General features: G+C 43.0%; 1 protein-coding gene across 1 annotated transcript in view; it reads left to right on the top strand.

The window, feature by feature from the left end:
- The window catches only part of LOC135900884 (dnaJ homolog subfamily C member 11), a 50,078-nt gene that overhangs the window by 14,101 nt on the left and 20,944 nt on the right, over positions 1–15,033 (top strand). The window contains exons 4-9 of the mRNA XM_065430479.1: positions 453–554; positions 4,305–4,372; positions 5,982–6,156; positions 7,812–7,879; positions 9,305–9,369; positions 11,495–11,619. Of these exons, the coding sequence (XP_065286551.1) occupies positions 453–554; positions 4,305–4,372; positions 5,982–6,156; positions 7,812–7,879; positions 9,305–9,369; positions 11,495–11,619 (603 nt within the window). The remainder of the gene's footprint in view (positions 1–452; positions 555–4,304; positions 4,373–5,981; positions 6,157–7,811; positions 7,880–9,304; positions 9,370–11,494; positions 11,620–15,033) is intronic.

Below are 15,033 nucleotides of genomic sequence, written 5' to 3'. Positions count from 1 at the left end.
ACTGTTTGCTATATTCTTTGCTTAAAGGTGCGTCAGTAACAAATCTGAAGTCTTGCTAACGTGGTGGATAATGCAAGTGAAAATCTTTTGTCATTTGTTGTGCACCAAGAGACTGATGAAGCCCAATTTGCTCGTTTGCTTGAAGAAGCGTGTATGCATCTGGCCACATATCTGCATTGGCTTATACATGTAGCATACATGTCGATACCTATATGTCTGAGTACATGTCTGTAGGAAGAGCGATAACTCGTATCACATGCATGCCCGCGCGTGCATATGTTGCACCTTTTTTTATTTTGTTAACTTCTGTTGTGAAATTTATTCCAGTTGAAGTATGTAATCTGGCAGCTAGGAAAATTTCGCAGTGCCTTTTATTGCTTCAAAGCCCTCATTTCAACTCTGACCTCATGTATTGATGTTTACCTCTGCATTTCTTATGTTGGCTGTATCAGATCGTCCAGCGCACTAAGACACCACAAGAGATCAGAGAAGAGTATGAACGGCTGGCCCGAGAGCAGGAAGAAAGGCGTCTACAGCAGCGAACAAATCCAAAGGTAAGCCTTGACCTTTGGCCTACAGGGTAAGCTTCCCATGAGCAGTTTAAGCTGACTAACAACTGAACGGTCAGCATGTGCAGTGATATTATGGTTCAGACAAGTAATGGTGCTTAACATTCATGGAAACAAGAGGAATGTTAACCATGAACCAGGCATAGTTAGAAAGATGTTTGAGTGGCAGGAAGGGTATTCACCAAATTGTTTGAGACCTGGTAGCAACACACAGGATACTTCAGAGTTGAATCGCCATCAGTTTTCTTCGTATTGCCTGTCCTGCCTGCTGATTCGGTTAAGCCAAAGTTCCACAATCGCCACTGATGCCTGCTACTTGAGTCAGCAAGACATGTGGATCAGTGAACTTGGAGGAGGCGGCTATGCTAGCTATACACTAGAAGCAAATGGTGTTCCAGTGGACAGCATTGATGATGACGTGAAAACATGCAGAGCAGATACCATAGAAACAGTTATGAGGAGGTCCTCAAAATGCTCCTGCAGGCTTACAGTTATGGTGAGGACACTGCCCAGAAGCTCCAGGAACCAGCAGTGTCAGTGCATTATGCAGCTAGTAATGCCCTGAATACTTTAGTGCATTTTTTTCAACAACACGAAGGCATTTGAGACTTCTTTCAGGAAACTGGCTGAATTGTGCAAGTTTTTCTGATAGCACGTGGATATGCGTAGTGCCAGCAGGTAACTGTTACTTAATTGCTTACTAGTGCGTGGAGCAACTTTGTATCATTCAAATGTAATAACAATCTCTTTTCACTGTCTGCCTTTGTGTATAAATGCTTTTTAATATATAATTTTTTGTCGTAGATATTTGAGTGCATGAGGAATAGTAGAAATCGAGTCTTCTGGGTTACTTCCTTTATGATGAGCTTCTGATGAGACAAATAGTAGCTTTATAGTCCCTTTGAGTCATACTAATGAGAGTCTGCTGCATGTTGTGGATATGTTCTACTAGTACACTCGACTTGCCTTAATTCGACCTTCATGGGACGGTCGGAATTGATCGAATTATTTGGCAGGTCAAATTAAGCAAGATGCCTAAAGAATGTCGAAACACTCCGCCGATTTATTTGGCAGGAATTGGCCAATTCTTACACTCCCTTGAATCTAACATGCTCCCACTTTCAGTGTGTCCAAAGTAGAAAACTAACATACAAATGACATTAAAGCTCCTAAAAAAGTAAAAACATGATTGCACCATACCGGTCATATCCAGCCCAATGTTCTAAAAAAAAGAAAGGAAAGGGAAAAAAATATGCATTAGAATCAGGTAAATACCACAAGCGGACAATTATGAGCTGCTGTTATTGCTTGAAAATATTCCCAGGGCAGGCCAAAAATGGTGTTTTTGAAGGGAAATGACGGATGTTCACTGTACAGTCTCCTGAGATGTGCGGCAGCTGAGGGGTCACTATTGGGGTCGGGCACATGCATGCTGACTGGTCAAGTTCAAGTGATCTGGTGATTGCCAATCTTAGGATCGAAATAATGAAAGTTCAGACCCATATAAATGCATGGGGGCCAGCCGGAGTCTTCGGTTGTGATCAAATTATCTGGAGTTGATTAATGGCAGTCTACTGTAGCACAAAATGGACGAAGATAGTCGAATCACATGGACAGTACGCCAACTTCCAACATGCCCAACCAGCATGTTGGGCATGTTTTGGTTTATGTGTTGTACAACATGCTTGGCTGTCTTATTTTGATTGCATGGGGTATATTAGTATATTGGTGCTTTGCCTAGATTAACTAGCTTGTTGGAAGTTAGCACTGTGCTTGGGTGCATTAGCTGTAGATGCCTGTTTTGCGCTATTAGTACTGTATCCACAAAGGAATAGTGACCTAATTTTCGAGAGCATTGGCTTGTGAATACAGCCCCGTTGGGCAAAAGCTAGCACAATATTGCAGGCATTTATATCTAGTGAAGAGCAATGGCTTGACTGGTTAGCTGGCCGCAGGCTGCAAATAGACCTGAAAAAATCCACTGCGGCTAGTAAGCACCAGTTTTGTCACCTCTTCCTTTTAAACAGGAATATATACCTTGCAGATCTGTTTTTCTTACTGGAACATCCGCTTAGCAGCCAATGTTCTGGTCAGACAAAGATACCTATGTGATCTTAAGGTGAATGTGCAATAAACTCCATGGCCCTCCCTGAACTGTCAACCTCAAGCTCTTGATGTAGCTTATGTCAAAGGGAGTCCATTGTGTACTTAGAGAACAAATCATTCTTAGATGAAGGGTTGATAGTATAGGGCATAATGTGTATATATACTTGATAGCCAAATGCTTTTTGTCAAAACTGTCTATTTCTTTGTTAAGGTTAAGGCTCATGTCCCTCCAGCAATGTGCAGTTTTGAATCAGATGAACCAGCCACTGATATATCATGAACAACATTCGCACTTGGCAATTTTTGTGAGGTTTTGTTTTCCACGCAGACTCTAAATGTGATGGTGTCTGTGCATGTATTTTGAAGGCCACAGTGTGCGATGCCGTAGCAAACAAGGATGACCTTGTGTGCATTGAAAAAAAATTACTCTTGACAAAACGATGTTGCCCATTATGAGAGCCTGCTGCTGTCACGTTAACTGAGTTTAGAACCAGAGGAATCTCTGAAGCCTGCTTATTTTTTTACTCTCTTGAGGATGATTTTTACCACTTGCTCATCTCATACGCCTTCCATAAGCATATTTTAATTTGGCAAGAACCTCAGCCACACTTTCCTAATATGGAACTTGGATGCTCAACAAGGTTTGTCAAAACAAAAAGAAATATGCGTGCATGTTAGTGCAGCTACTATTTCAGGGGCCTGTTGCACATTGAAGACGTCTGCTAAAGCAGCTGCTCCATGGTGGAACAAAACTTACGATATTTAGCTGCCAAAGTACATTTATATCAGATTTTTAATTTTTTGCGCCATGCTATTGCCATCATTCTTGCCTGTCAGAATTGCCAGTGTACATACACATCAAATCATATGAGCTTCCTGACCGAAAAATTTGTGACTAATGATTTTTATCATGCTCTTGACAGTAAGTGCTGAATGTTCTGATACTTTTATGATAAGATTTTCTTTGTGTGCTGCAGGAAAGGAGGCCCCTAAACGAGGTGTTATCAGCCTCTATAAACACAGGTAGCATGGTACCGAGTTGCAGAATGAGGTGCCTTGCAGGCAAGGTGACAAGAAAGGCTAGTTAGTCAATGTTCAGCAGAATCATTTTTTTTTTTAAGTGAGCTGACACACAAGAAGGAATAACAAGTGCTGTCCTGCCATTTTCGTTGCTTCCCACTCTTTGTGCAATTCAGCTGTCGCGCTTTAAAAAAATCTGTCACGATGAGCGCTTTGCATGCTCTCTGGATGGCTGGCGAAGTCGCTATGCCACCAGTATCAGAGTTGCAGCATGGGATTGTCAGTTTCATTGCTGATGCCCTACACATTAGACCATGGGTTACCCAATGGCCCAAGTTGGAGTGAAAGAGAGCTCAGACACAGATGTGCAGACAGACTGGCATACAGCAAACTAGGTGACGTTCCCAAAGAATGTTAATTACGCTAATCCCCACCAAGTGGGCTTCTAGAAACACTGGGATGATTACAAAATCGAGCCAATTCTGAATTGGCACCTTTGCAGCCCTGCTCTCTACAAGCAGCTATTGGGCACTGCAGCTTTATGTTATAAAACCAAAATCGAGGTTAGGATATTTCATGCCTCTTAAATTTATCCTTTGTTTCTTGCAGGGAAGCATCAGTGTTGGCATTGATGCCACTGACCTTTTCGAGGCCTACTACGATGACGATACGAGAGGGTAAGACAACTTTCATGTGCATCACTCATGCGTATCTTCTGTTAATGTGTTTTATTGGCCTAATAATCAAGCTAAAATTTTTATGAAGCATTCAGTTCTACCCACAGGTATGTATGTATATGGCGACATTTTATTTAGCTAATTAAACTGCTTCTTTGCTCTACCCCTGCTTTCTCTCTCTTCTCTTACCATCACAAACATACTCAGCCTAGTGAAGGGCCCCATGTGAGACACCTGTGACATTTGGGGGGTCATTTAAAGGGTCACCCACATTTAGGGCAAACACCACATTAGTATCCAGTGCCTCATTTGGCATGAAATAGAGCTGTAAAGTGTTCATTAGTACATATCTGCATTAGGCATTCTCTAAGACAGATTTCTCCCATGAAGTAAAAGTTATGCTGGCTTGAATACTGCCTCCTCTAAATGTGGATTATCCTGCAGAAACATGCTGCATTTTTATTTTTTGTTTTTTGCCAATCTACCTATCAGCCAAGCCCTGCTACCTGTTCAATCAAGTTTGCCACTGGTGACTTCCATGTGCACTGACTCCTTTGTGCAAATGCTGATGCAAAAAAAGGGCTGCTAATTGCTTAGCCATTGGGCACAAAGCCCTTCACTCCTATGATGCATTGATGTGCTGCCAGCTCATGCAAAAGTGAATGCATGCATATTCACGAAGTTGTTTAACCGAGACATATAGCGCTAGCATGAGACCTTGCCGTACTGAAGAGCGTTCGTAGACTTTGTGGTGTTTACGCTCAGCCTACCAGCCTACGCTGTCAATTTCCCAGAGCTGTGACTTGGTACTTGGGGAGCTTTGCCTCTAAGTGTGCGGTCACGGGCTCAATTTTTTACTGTGGTGACCACAACGCAGTGGTAGCAGAGTGAAAAACAGCCACATGCTTTATATTTAACTGCATGCTAGAGAAGCCCAGCTGCTGTTGACCTGGAGCCCCCTCGCTGCGACATCTGTCATAGCCGAGGTTATGGTTTTGAGGCATTAAACACTATCATACAGTCAACCAATTGTGGTATTGCATGCAGCACCGATAACCAAACGAAGCCAAAGGCAGCATAGGGGAAATTAACTTTGGCACTGGGGAACACTCCAAGAAAACTGGGTTTTCTGCACCTTCACAAACGCCCAAGAAAGTGGACAAAAAGAGAGCTGCCGCCATAGCTCAATTGGTAGAGCATCAAATTTGGAAATTGTGGGTTCAGCGCCCACTGGTGGCAAGTTTACTTTTCTTCCACTTTAATTTTCCTTTTCATTGTTATTTTTACACGTAATTAAAGGCTACAATAAGCTTTTCTTATTCATTTGGTTGGTACAGGCAATAAGTCCCCCCCTATTCCTTTGATTCCTCTTGCTCAGTGCAGCAGTGGTATGATGCAAGTAGAATGATGATGAAAAGTTCACCTTCCCCCAAATTTCTTTCACCACTTTAGCTTCTACTGGCTTTGCTAGTGAGGAGATGGTCAGTGATACCCTCTATATAAGGCATTCACCCGAGTTCACACCTCTGGGTCTCTGGCAGAGGCAATTTGATTGCTCCTGGCATTTGGTCATTGCTCTGACGGTTGCCGTTGGCACATTACGTTGCAGGTTTCTTCCACAAATGGAAATCAATAGCATGACCATCAGCCAGTCCATCGAGGCTCCTCTCAGCCTGAATGATACGGTCACAATGAGTGGGAATCTGTCGGCACAAAATGGAACCGGAAGCGGGAACGTTGTGTGCTCCCTGAGACACATTGTGTCACCAAAAATGTGGTCGGAGGTACGTGTATTGATTATGTCTTGCTGGTACAGCTTAACCCGGACATATCACATTGCAAGGAGATCACAAAAAGTTAGATGTATAGGCAAAATTTTACTGAAAAAGATAAAATAGATAAAAATCTTATGAAAGAATTTTCAAGCAGATTTTACAGCTCTTTGTTACACAATAAATAATTTTATCCGGGTTCAATATATTCGCTGTCGACTCTATATATGTTGGCTTTCTCTCCAACACACGCACTCGCATGCACACATAGACAGACAGATGTGCAGAAGTGTGGAACATTGCAAACCTGTGTAGTGTCAGACCTTATATTTTGCTGTGAACATGTTCCAGTAAAACCTCAGTAATACATACCTGCTTAATAAGCAATTCAAGTTTAAATATTGCCACAGTGAATCCCCTGCCCTGTCGCCATTGAACCTAATGTATTGGCTGACCGCTTAAGCCATAGTCGCTCAACGTATGCCAGACGGTTAGTGCGTAGCATTTGCTTCATTTTTTGTGCATACAAGCATGGAATTGGCAAAATGTCATGCACGCAGACAGTTCCAAGCAAAATTGTAGCCTTTTCCCAGACTGCAGTCTGATGATGATGATGAAAACGTTTTATTTAAAAAAAAAAGGTGGGGGAGTTAGGAGAAGGGTGGTCGGATTCCTATTCCGGAATTCCGTTGGCTAAGGCCGCCGCCCTAGCTCTTTCCACGAGGGCTCGGTGGTCCTTGTGGGAAAAGTCCGTGGCGGCCGCCGTATCTATGCCATGTGGCCGACCGCAGCTTGATGTCAGCTTTCGGCCAGTAGCAGCCATATAAAGGAATGACAAAATAGTGCGTCCTATGACCAAATAGTGTGTTGAGAAGAGACAAGGACAGGGCCTTCTGTTTAAAGTAGAGCGTTTGAGAGAAAGGCGACTTCACGATCTGCTTGCAAGCTCCACACACCGCGTACAACAGCAAAACTTGGCGGAGATGTTCACAGCAGTGCATGCTACCCACGGACTATGTTACTTCACCAAGCCCGAGGAGTAGCTCAGGACCCCTTTAAGGCCATGCAATTCGTGTAGAGGTTTTAAGGCACGCAAAGTTGGCCACCATGATACAAGTGGACGTGCCAATGCGCACACCATAGTGTGGAGAGTGACAGCAAATACATGAACATTTGCACTTCAGGTGACGTGGCAGTGGAATGCAGCCAGCCGTGGCTGAAGATGATGACGAACGCTGTGTGAGATTAGTACAAAATTAGCACACACTAATGCATCTTGTCCAATTATGGCTGCATCTACCAACCGATTTAGGGAACCATCGGCACCATGGCTGGCCGGTTACAAGAAATTCTAGCCATGGCAGCCTCCTCATCGGGCTGCCGTCACACAATCTTTACATCCATGTTATCACAATCACACCTGCCGTGGTGTTTGCATATCTGTTGCTGAGAGCTAGTGGTATTCAAGAAAAAAGGAAATAAGAGCTATAATTTCACTTTCTGTGTTCGTACCTTTCTTTTCATAATTTTTTTTTCACCTTTGCGTGTTATTTTTGTTGCAACTAAGTTGTGCTTACTGAAGTTTGACAAGACTATTCCACTGTTATGCTTTTTATATGCCTGTATAATTTGTAAAATTTTGTTTGTTGCTTGACTAACCTTTGCAGTTTGAAATCGGTGCTGGGAATGGCCTCCTCTGTGGATTCAAGGGCTTCAGAACACTTTCTAAGAGAAGGTCGGTAAGGCCATTATTTCAACTGCCTTTTTCATGGGGTTGGTCTTGGTGCTTGAAATAAAAAAAAAGCATATAAGACAAGAGTCAACCAAAAGTGACTTGCGACTGTTTTATTTTGACAGAGGGCACACACTTGTAGACAAGAAAGCCAGAATCCTCCAGCTTGTACCGTGCACATAGAGACACCCCTTTCTGTTTTTCTTTTTCAAGAAGAAAGATAGCAAAGCTCAAGAAAACAGCTTCTTCACCTAGTTGGTATTAGCTGGAATACATTTTGTCTTCAAAGAGAACACACACAGAAAGGAAGACACATTGATGACGCACTGGCGGCACTTTCAATGCATTTATTTAAGGTGCAGACCCCCAAATAAATAGACAAGTAAACCCATACGTAGACTGCTCGCGACACTTCAGACAACCAGTGGTCGGGCAATCTCGTCTCCGATTGATATGTACAGCTAGAGTTTTTATTATTTTTTTCTTACCTAGTACGCTTCCATTAACTCACATATGGTCTGGTTCTTGCTTCTGCCGAATGTCTTTATCTCACTGAAACATGATTCACACATGCTGGTCTTGCAATGTGCAGGCAAATGCGCCACTCCACTTCTTAGATTTAGGTTGTGCTCACACATTGCTTGCCAGGGCTGTCTGTCAAGTCTGCTTTGATTATTTTTTCACTCACTGTGGTAACTATCTGGCTGTGGCATCCTGCTGCTTAACATCGGGCCAAGGGCTTAATTTCTGGTTGCATTCCGATTGGGGCAAAATGCAAAAATGCTTACGTACCAAGCCTTGGGTTTATATTTATAGAACCTCAAGTGGTTGAAATATTTTCCATAGGCCATCAGTGCAGCGTCTCTCGCCAGCCAAATAATCCAGTCACTCAATCAATCTATCAGCAACTTCTCTTGTGATGTGTTTCTTCATACTTGCAAGAACATTGTTTTGCAGTTCTAAATGACATGTGTATTAGGTACAGTTGTCACCAGGAGTTTATGGACTATGCTATTAGCGAAAGGAAGTGTGATTGTTTTTGTTGTCGTTGTCATTGTTGCCTTTGCATGCAACTTGAAGTCCAAATGCATCCCATAGACATGAAAATTTGCAGGCAGAGGTTCGAGCATTGGGTCAGCTCACGCAGGCATGAGAAACTGCGTACCACAGCGAAGATTTGGCTACCATTGCCTCGTCCCTGGTAGCTGCAAGAAAGGTGTAGGGCAGCGGAATATAAGTTTGGGCAGTTACTTGATGAGCTGTTCAGACTTGGCTGTACACCATGGCGATTGAATAAGCGAATAAGCTGTGTGGGAATCCACATATAGGAAGCTTGCAGTCTGTGCATCAAATGCACTTTAAATCCTGTCACACGAGGTTCTATGTAGCCTCTAAGCATGGGGTCTCTTTATCGCCTTCTATTTGCAGCTTTGCATCAGTTCAAGGGCTGCTCCAAGTCACGCCAATTGGCCTGCGGCCAGGCTGCAACCTTGGTAAGCAAGCCATTCTTTTATTCTAACCTAGTCTATTAGCTTTCCAAGTGAACTGCTGAAAAAGAAAAGGGGGGGGGGGCAGGGGGCACGGCAGATACCACTGCTAAAAGGTGAAATTTGACCCTTTAGTCAGATTGATGAAAGATCAAGCCTTAATCTTAATTTTAGGCTGCTATGATAGCTTGTATACTAATGAGGTGTGATGCTGTATTTCATTCTAAATGGCCATGCTCCTACAAACATAACAGCAAGCTGTCTTAAACAGGGACAGTTTAGCATGCATCATATGCGGACTATGTGCATCCATACACTCTCACCCAGTTGGCCACGATGTTTTCTGACATAGAGCTTACCTATGGGTCAGTTAATGTGTAATTTGAATAAGAGGTTGAAAAGCTGTACATCAAATTATCGCCTCACTGCAAGTGTTACTAAAGTCAAATATTGACCTTCCCTTATTTTATCCCCGTCAAGAAACAGCTCGCATTGGTCTTTTCCACAATATTTACTATCATCATGACCACCTTCATCAGCATATCATTCACCCACCAACATTTATCTCAAGTAGGATTTATCACAGAGAAAAAGAAAAGGTTGATGTCCCTTACTGGAATGCAGTAACATACTCATGGGATTTCTACCCAAAAAGTTGCCTGAAATGGAGTAACCTCCCACAGTCAGTCACTTTATTTATTTATTTACAAATACAGCTGTCTCTATTTCGAGACATAACAGGATGCATAGTGAATACATGCCTTGCCGAACCTGTTTTTTTGTATATGTATGACAGTGCTTGACTGTTTGGTTATTTTGCATTTCTTTGATGTGTGTTGCCTTCCTAACTTTATGCTTTTGTAAATTGTCTATATTGTATACTTTTTCGCTGCATACTTTTGCATTGTTTACCCCTCCCCTCTGTTATGTGTAAGTGCTGAGGGTTCTATGAATAAATAAATAAATACATAAATATGTTTACATGAATAAAAAATGAAATCACTATCTTTCGTGTGTCTCCCCCCCCCCCCCACCTCCTCCTTACTATCTTTCGTGACCACTTGCTCCAAAATTTTTCCTTTGAAGGCCAACCTTCATGGAGTGAACTTTCACCGCAAATTTTAGCGCGGCAGAAATTCCTGTGCGAAGCACTGCTGCCTCAACTTCATGTACCCCAAACTTCATGCGTCACCCCAAACTTCATGCAAGCAAGAGCGGGCGAACATCACCAATCGTGCTGCTGACACGGTCAGTCATGGCCGAATAAGCTCAACTCTGGTGACTGATGGAAGCCAACAAGTGCGCACTTTCCGCCATACACATCTACTTCTGGTGGCAGCATTCGCTGAGTCATGATCTCTGGAGAGAGTAGATCGGCGGCAAACAGCCAGCTTTGGGATGTCGGTTTGCCGTCGCCGAGCATCATACGCCCAAAGCTTGTCGCTTTTTTGCACTATGGAGGTTGGCCTTAACTTATGATAAGCTTAGCCACTAGGTGACTGAGCTTTGCAGGAAACACTGTCTTTCAATGGCAGGTGGCCCAGGTCTAGGAGCAAACCCTGAATACTAGGCAGTCACGGAATCTATACCTAGTAGATGACTCTCTGCCCTCGCCTTTAACAAATGAAATTATCACCATATTTACTCGTGTAAGACACCAACCCCTCCACTTTCGAGGTAAAAAAATATTTGAAAAAAAAGATTTCGCCAAGTATGGCATGTGGAACAGATGGCATTTGGAATTAGTTGGTACCATCGCTAAAAATTTTAAAGTTGCACCTAGGACAACCATCTCTGTGAGCGTGCCGTTGAGGTAGTAAGCTTTGGACACAAGAACACCATTGAGCGCACGAGCAATGAAGAATGAAATGGAACTTGATTAGTGGGGCTGAATCTTGAATAAATAAGTCTGTAGTGTGTAGCGAGTGTCTGGATTGTACTTTATATCATTCACAACATTGTTTGTGGTTTTAGAGGGCAGCCACATGCCTGACTTGTGTAAAAGCTGCATCCTGCCAAGATTTCTGAAAAACATGTTAGTGTTACATTAGCAAATTAGGTGATGTAGTTATTACTCAGCAAAGCGAATAGTGAGGAGGGAATAAACACTGTTTTCCGGCTCTCATCACAGTGCTGGCACGGCAACTGGGCAAGCACACGGTGGGCTACCTCACGTGGAAAGCCGGATTGCAGTCAGCAATGAACACCACAGTTGTTTGGGACACCAGCTATGGGCACTTTATTGGTGCACTACAGGTACCAGAAGTTGTTTATTGATGTACTTGTTCAATAGTTCTTAGTTGAACAGTACCGGAAATTTGACCAGTGAGGGGTGTACATAAACAGATTTAAAAAGTTGAAAGGGGCCCTGAAGCACCCCTCAGGCTTGGTGAAATAACCTAGTTTGTGGGTAGCATACGCTGCTGTGAACTCCTCAGCAAAGTTTTGCTGTCGTGTGTGGTGCGTGGAGCTCGCAAGCAGATGGCGAAGTTGCCTTTCTCTCAAACGCTCACTTTTCAACAGAAGGCCCTGTCCTCACTCTTTTCTGGACGCTTTATTTCGTCAATCCCTTAGACGGCTGCTATTGGCCAATAACTGACATCAAGCTGCGGTCGGCTACACGGCGTAGATACCGCGGCCACCACGAGGTGCTGCAGTGGATCCACTGGCTAAGTGCACTGTGGCTTGCTGAGGACAACCGCGTTTGGCTTATGTTCAGTGCATCATAGGCACCAGAGGCGGAAGTCGTGGCATCTACGTTAACATCCAAAATGAAATTTTAGCTGCGCACCACGGTGACATTTAGAAGGTGTTGTGGGCATGCCCCACTGCACCATAGCCTTCAAAGTGCAAGGCATTGAAGAAGGAACGGGAGCACAGCGGAAACCATGTTTGATTGGCAATACCTCCGTTTTTGCTGTATGCATTGAGGTACTTTTTTCGGTAAAGTATTTCTGAAATAGCCTATTTTCACTTCAAATTCCTTTCTCCAGTTCGATAAAAATTGGTTTGGGGCCCCTTTAAAGAATAACGTTGGTTAGCTTAGCCAAATAGAAATCATCGTTTTTGGAACTATGTTCATGTTTCATTGGCTGAAATAGTTTTATTACCTGTGGAGATGACGAGGCTAAACATCCCTTTTTGAATTTCACACTTGGCCATAGAACTAACTATCTCATTGTGACATTAGAATTTCCCAGAATTTCTACGTATTTAAGTTTTTCTTTAAATCAGGAAAACTGTAGAAGTTGCCATGTTGAGTTCTTGTTTGCTTACCAATGCAACTTCATAATTTATTATTATTAAACAATTTACTAGCTTTGCAGCAATACTGATGAAATGCTTGATGTTTCAAAAATCTGATACAAGGATTCCACAATGCCATCACCCTCGTTTTTTCTCTTGGCACATTTGTGGCATCCTAAGCCTTCACTTGCTTAGAGTTTTGAACTCCAGAAGCCATAATTAAAAAATTTACTCTGACTTTGTACTTTTCTTTACTGCCACTTCAGGGGCACTCTCTTGTGCACTCTATTTACGCAGCATACAGAAAAGACTCCTAGTCTGATGTGCTAAGAAAAAAAAAAACTTTATGCTAGCGTAGAGAGAGTTATCAATGCGACAACATGTCTGATGAGATACTGACAAATGGGTTTTTTAATGCAATAGCATTTATCTGTCTACTTCCACTTACCACTGGCTTCGATCCTGTACCGCTGAAAAATAAAAATGAACAAATTCTCGCTGTTACTTAGGGTTACACTTAAAATCTCACACCTCCTATATAGAGATTCTGTCACCACTCCAATTCCTTAGTTTGTGAAATGGTTTTTATGGGTCACATTAACGGTAGCATTAGAAAATATGAAATCCCTCCTTTTGGAGATTTAAATTAAACCTTAAGCTTAAAGGCCCTGGAACACTTTTAGAACATAGCAAGAAAACATTCACAGTTTGTACAAAAGGCTCTTTTGAATGTGCGAGCCATATATTATTGCACAGCTTGCATCAGGGAATTCACAATCTTGTGTCTAAAAGAGTGAAAAATCACTTGCTCTTGCATCTGCAATGTCGTCATGCAATGCAGCATCTGCGCAAGCAGCTGGACCCACCAGCAGCTATTAGCTGATTTTGTGATCGCCAAAACATTCTCAGTTATAAATGATTGCTAATCTTGAGCTAAATAAACGAGACATATATATGTCTGCTATCTCAAAAAGACAGATAAGGCTTGTTGTTGGGCGAGTTGGTCCATACTGCGAGGAAATAAATGGACTGCGCGCAATTCAAGGCAAGTACGTAGTACGGGACACGGACAAGCGCTAACTTTCAACTAACTTTATTCTTCATCGCTCGTCATTATATGTCTTTAGTCACACATGTGTGAAACATGTAATCACATTGTTACTACCACAAATTAGAGCAAGCCATGCAAAAAACACTTCTCACTATCCATTAAAGAAATAGATGTGTCACGTACGCAAGCCTTTCTTCCTGGCCAGTGGTGTCTTGGCTTTTGCCCAAGATTTAAATTTTTCGAAAATATGGAACACACATGCAAGCTTGGTGTGCGCAGGCAAATGTGCATTACCTTTATATTTAGGTGAAAGTTCACGTTCCTCTGCGCAATCATTAACACAACATCCAGTTTGCCCAACATATGACTTTCCACAAGGTAGCGGAATCTCGTAGACAATGCCGGCCGTGTATTTCACATACTCCCGAACATGCTTTTTGCCACAACCTCCGGGTTCTTTTTTCTTTTCACGAGAGATTCTGGGGCAAAGCCCAGCCAGCTTGCACAGGGCGGAAAAAATGATTGGCATGTTACACCTGCTGGCTACCTTTCTCATGTTATGGGATAGGTGATGCATATATGGCAACACTTCTTGACGACTCCTACCTAGCCACCCGATGTGCATCCTGGAACGGGCTGCTATTGTTTCACGCAGAACTTCTGCCATTGCTGTTACTGTCACGCAAGGGTATCCAGCATCAACCAATCGCCGTAACTGTTCATTAAAAGTACTCTGCATTGCATGTGCGCACAATTTCCTGAGAGCAGATCCCAGGCAAAATTTAGCGATCCCCCTCTTAACTAACTTAGACTGTGCTGAATCAGATGGCAACAGCACCTTTCGTGCTCCAGAGCTGATACAATGCAGAGTAGTTTTAATGGTCAGGTACGGTGATTGGTGATGCTGGATGCCCTTGCGCAGTTGTAACAGCAATAGCAGTTCTGCATGAAGCAAAAGCAGCCCGTTCAACGTCTCTCCCTCATCTTCGTCGTCGAAGTTCAACCTTTTGGTGGGCCACATTGACATTGCTACTTGCCGGGCAAGATATTATGCTTTCCGCCTACGGAAAGTACCAGTGCCCGCAGAAGCCTTGGGGCCGTTTAGTTTTGCTTTGCCGTCCCCAGAGGATGCAAAACAGATATGCCGCAAACTTCGTGCTGAACTTTGGAGGCAAATCAAGTTTCTCGAGGATTACTTGTGAGTCTTGTGCTATGCAAGTGACTCTCCCTGGAAGGCTGAAGTGAAGCTTTGTTCTTTAAGGACTTTCACTGCATAGACGATCGAGTTCTGGTGGGCTTCCTACTTGAGCGGTGTTCTTGAACAGCTCTACAGAAAAGAGAAAAATGAAAGAGGGGTTTCTCAGGTTTTGTTC

The sequence above is a fragment of the Dermacentor albipictus genome, chromosome 2, assembly GCF_038994185.2.
Source record: "Dermacentor albipictus isolate Rhodes 1998 colony chromosome 2, USDA_Dalb.pri_finalv2, whole genome shotgun sequence".
NCBI lineage: Eukaryota > Metazoa > Arthropoda > Arachnida > Ixodida > Ixodidae > Dermacentor > Dermacentor albipictus.
Note: the sequence above shows the minus strand (reverse complement) of the source record. Positions and strands in the feature narration are given on the sequence as shown.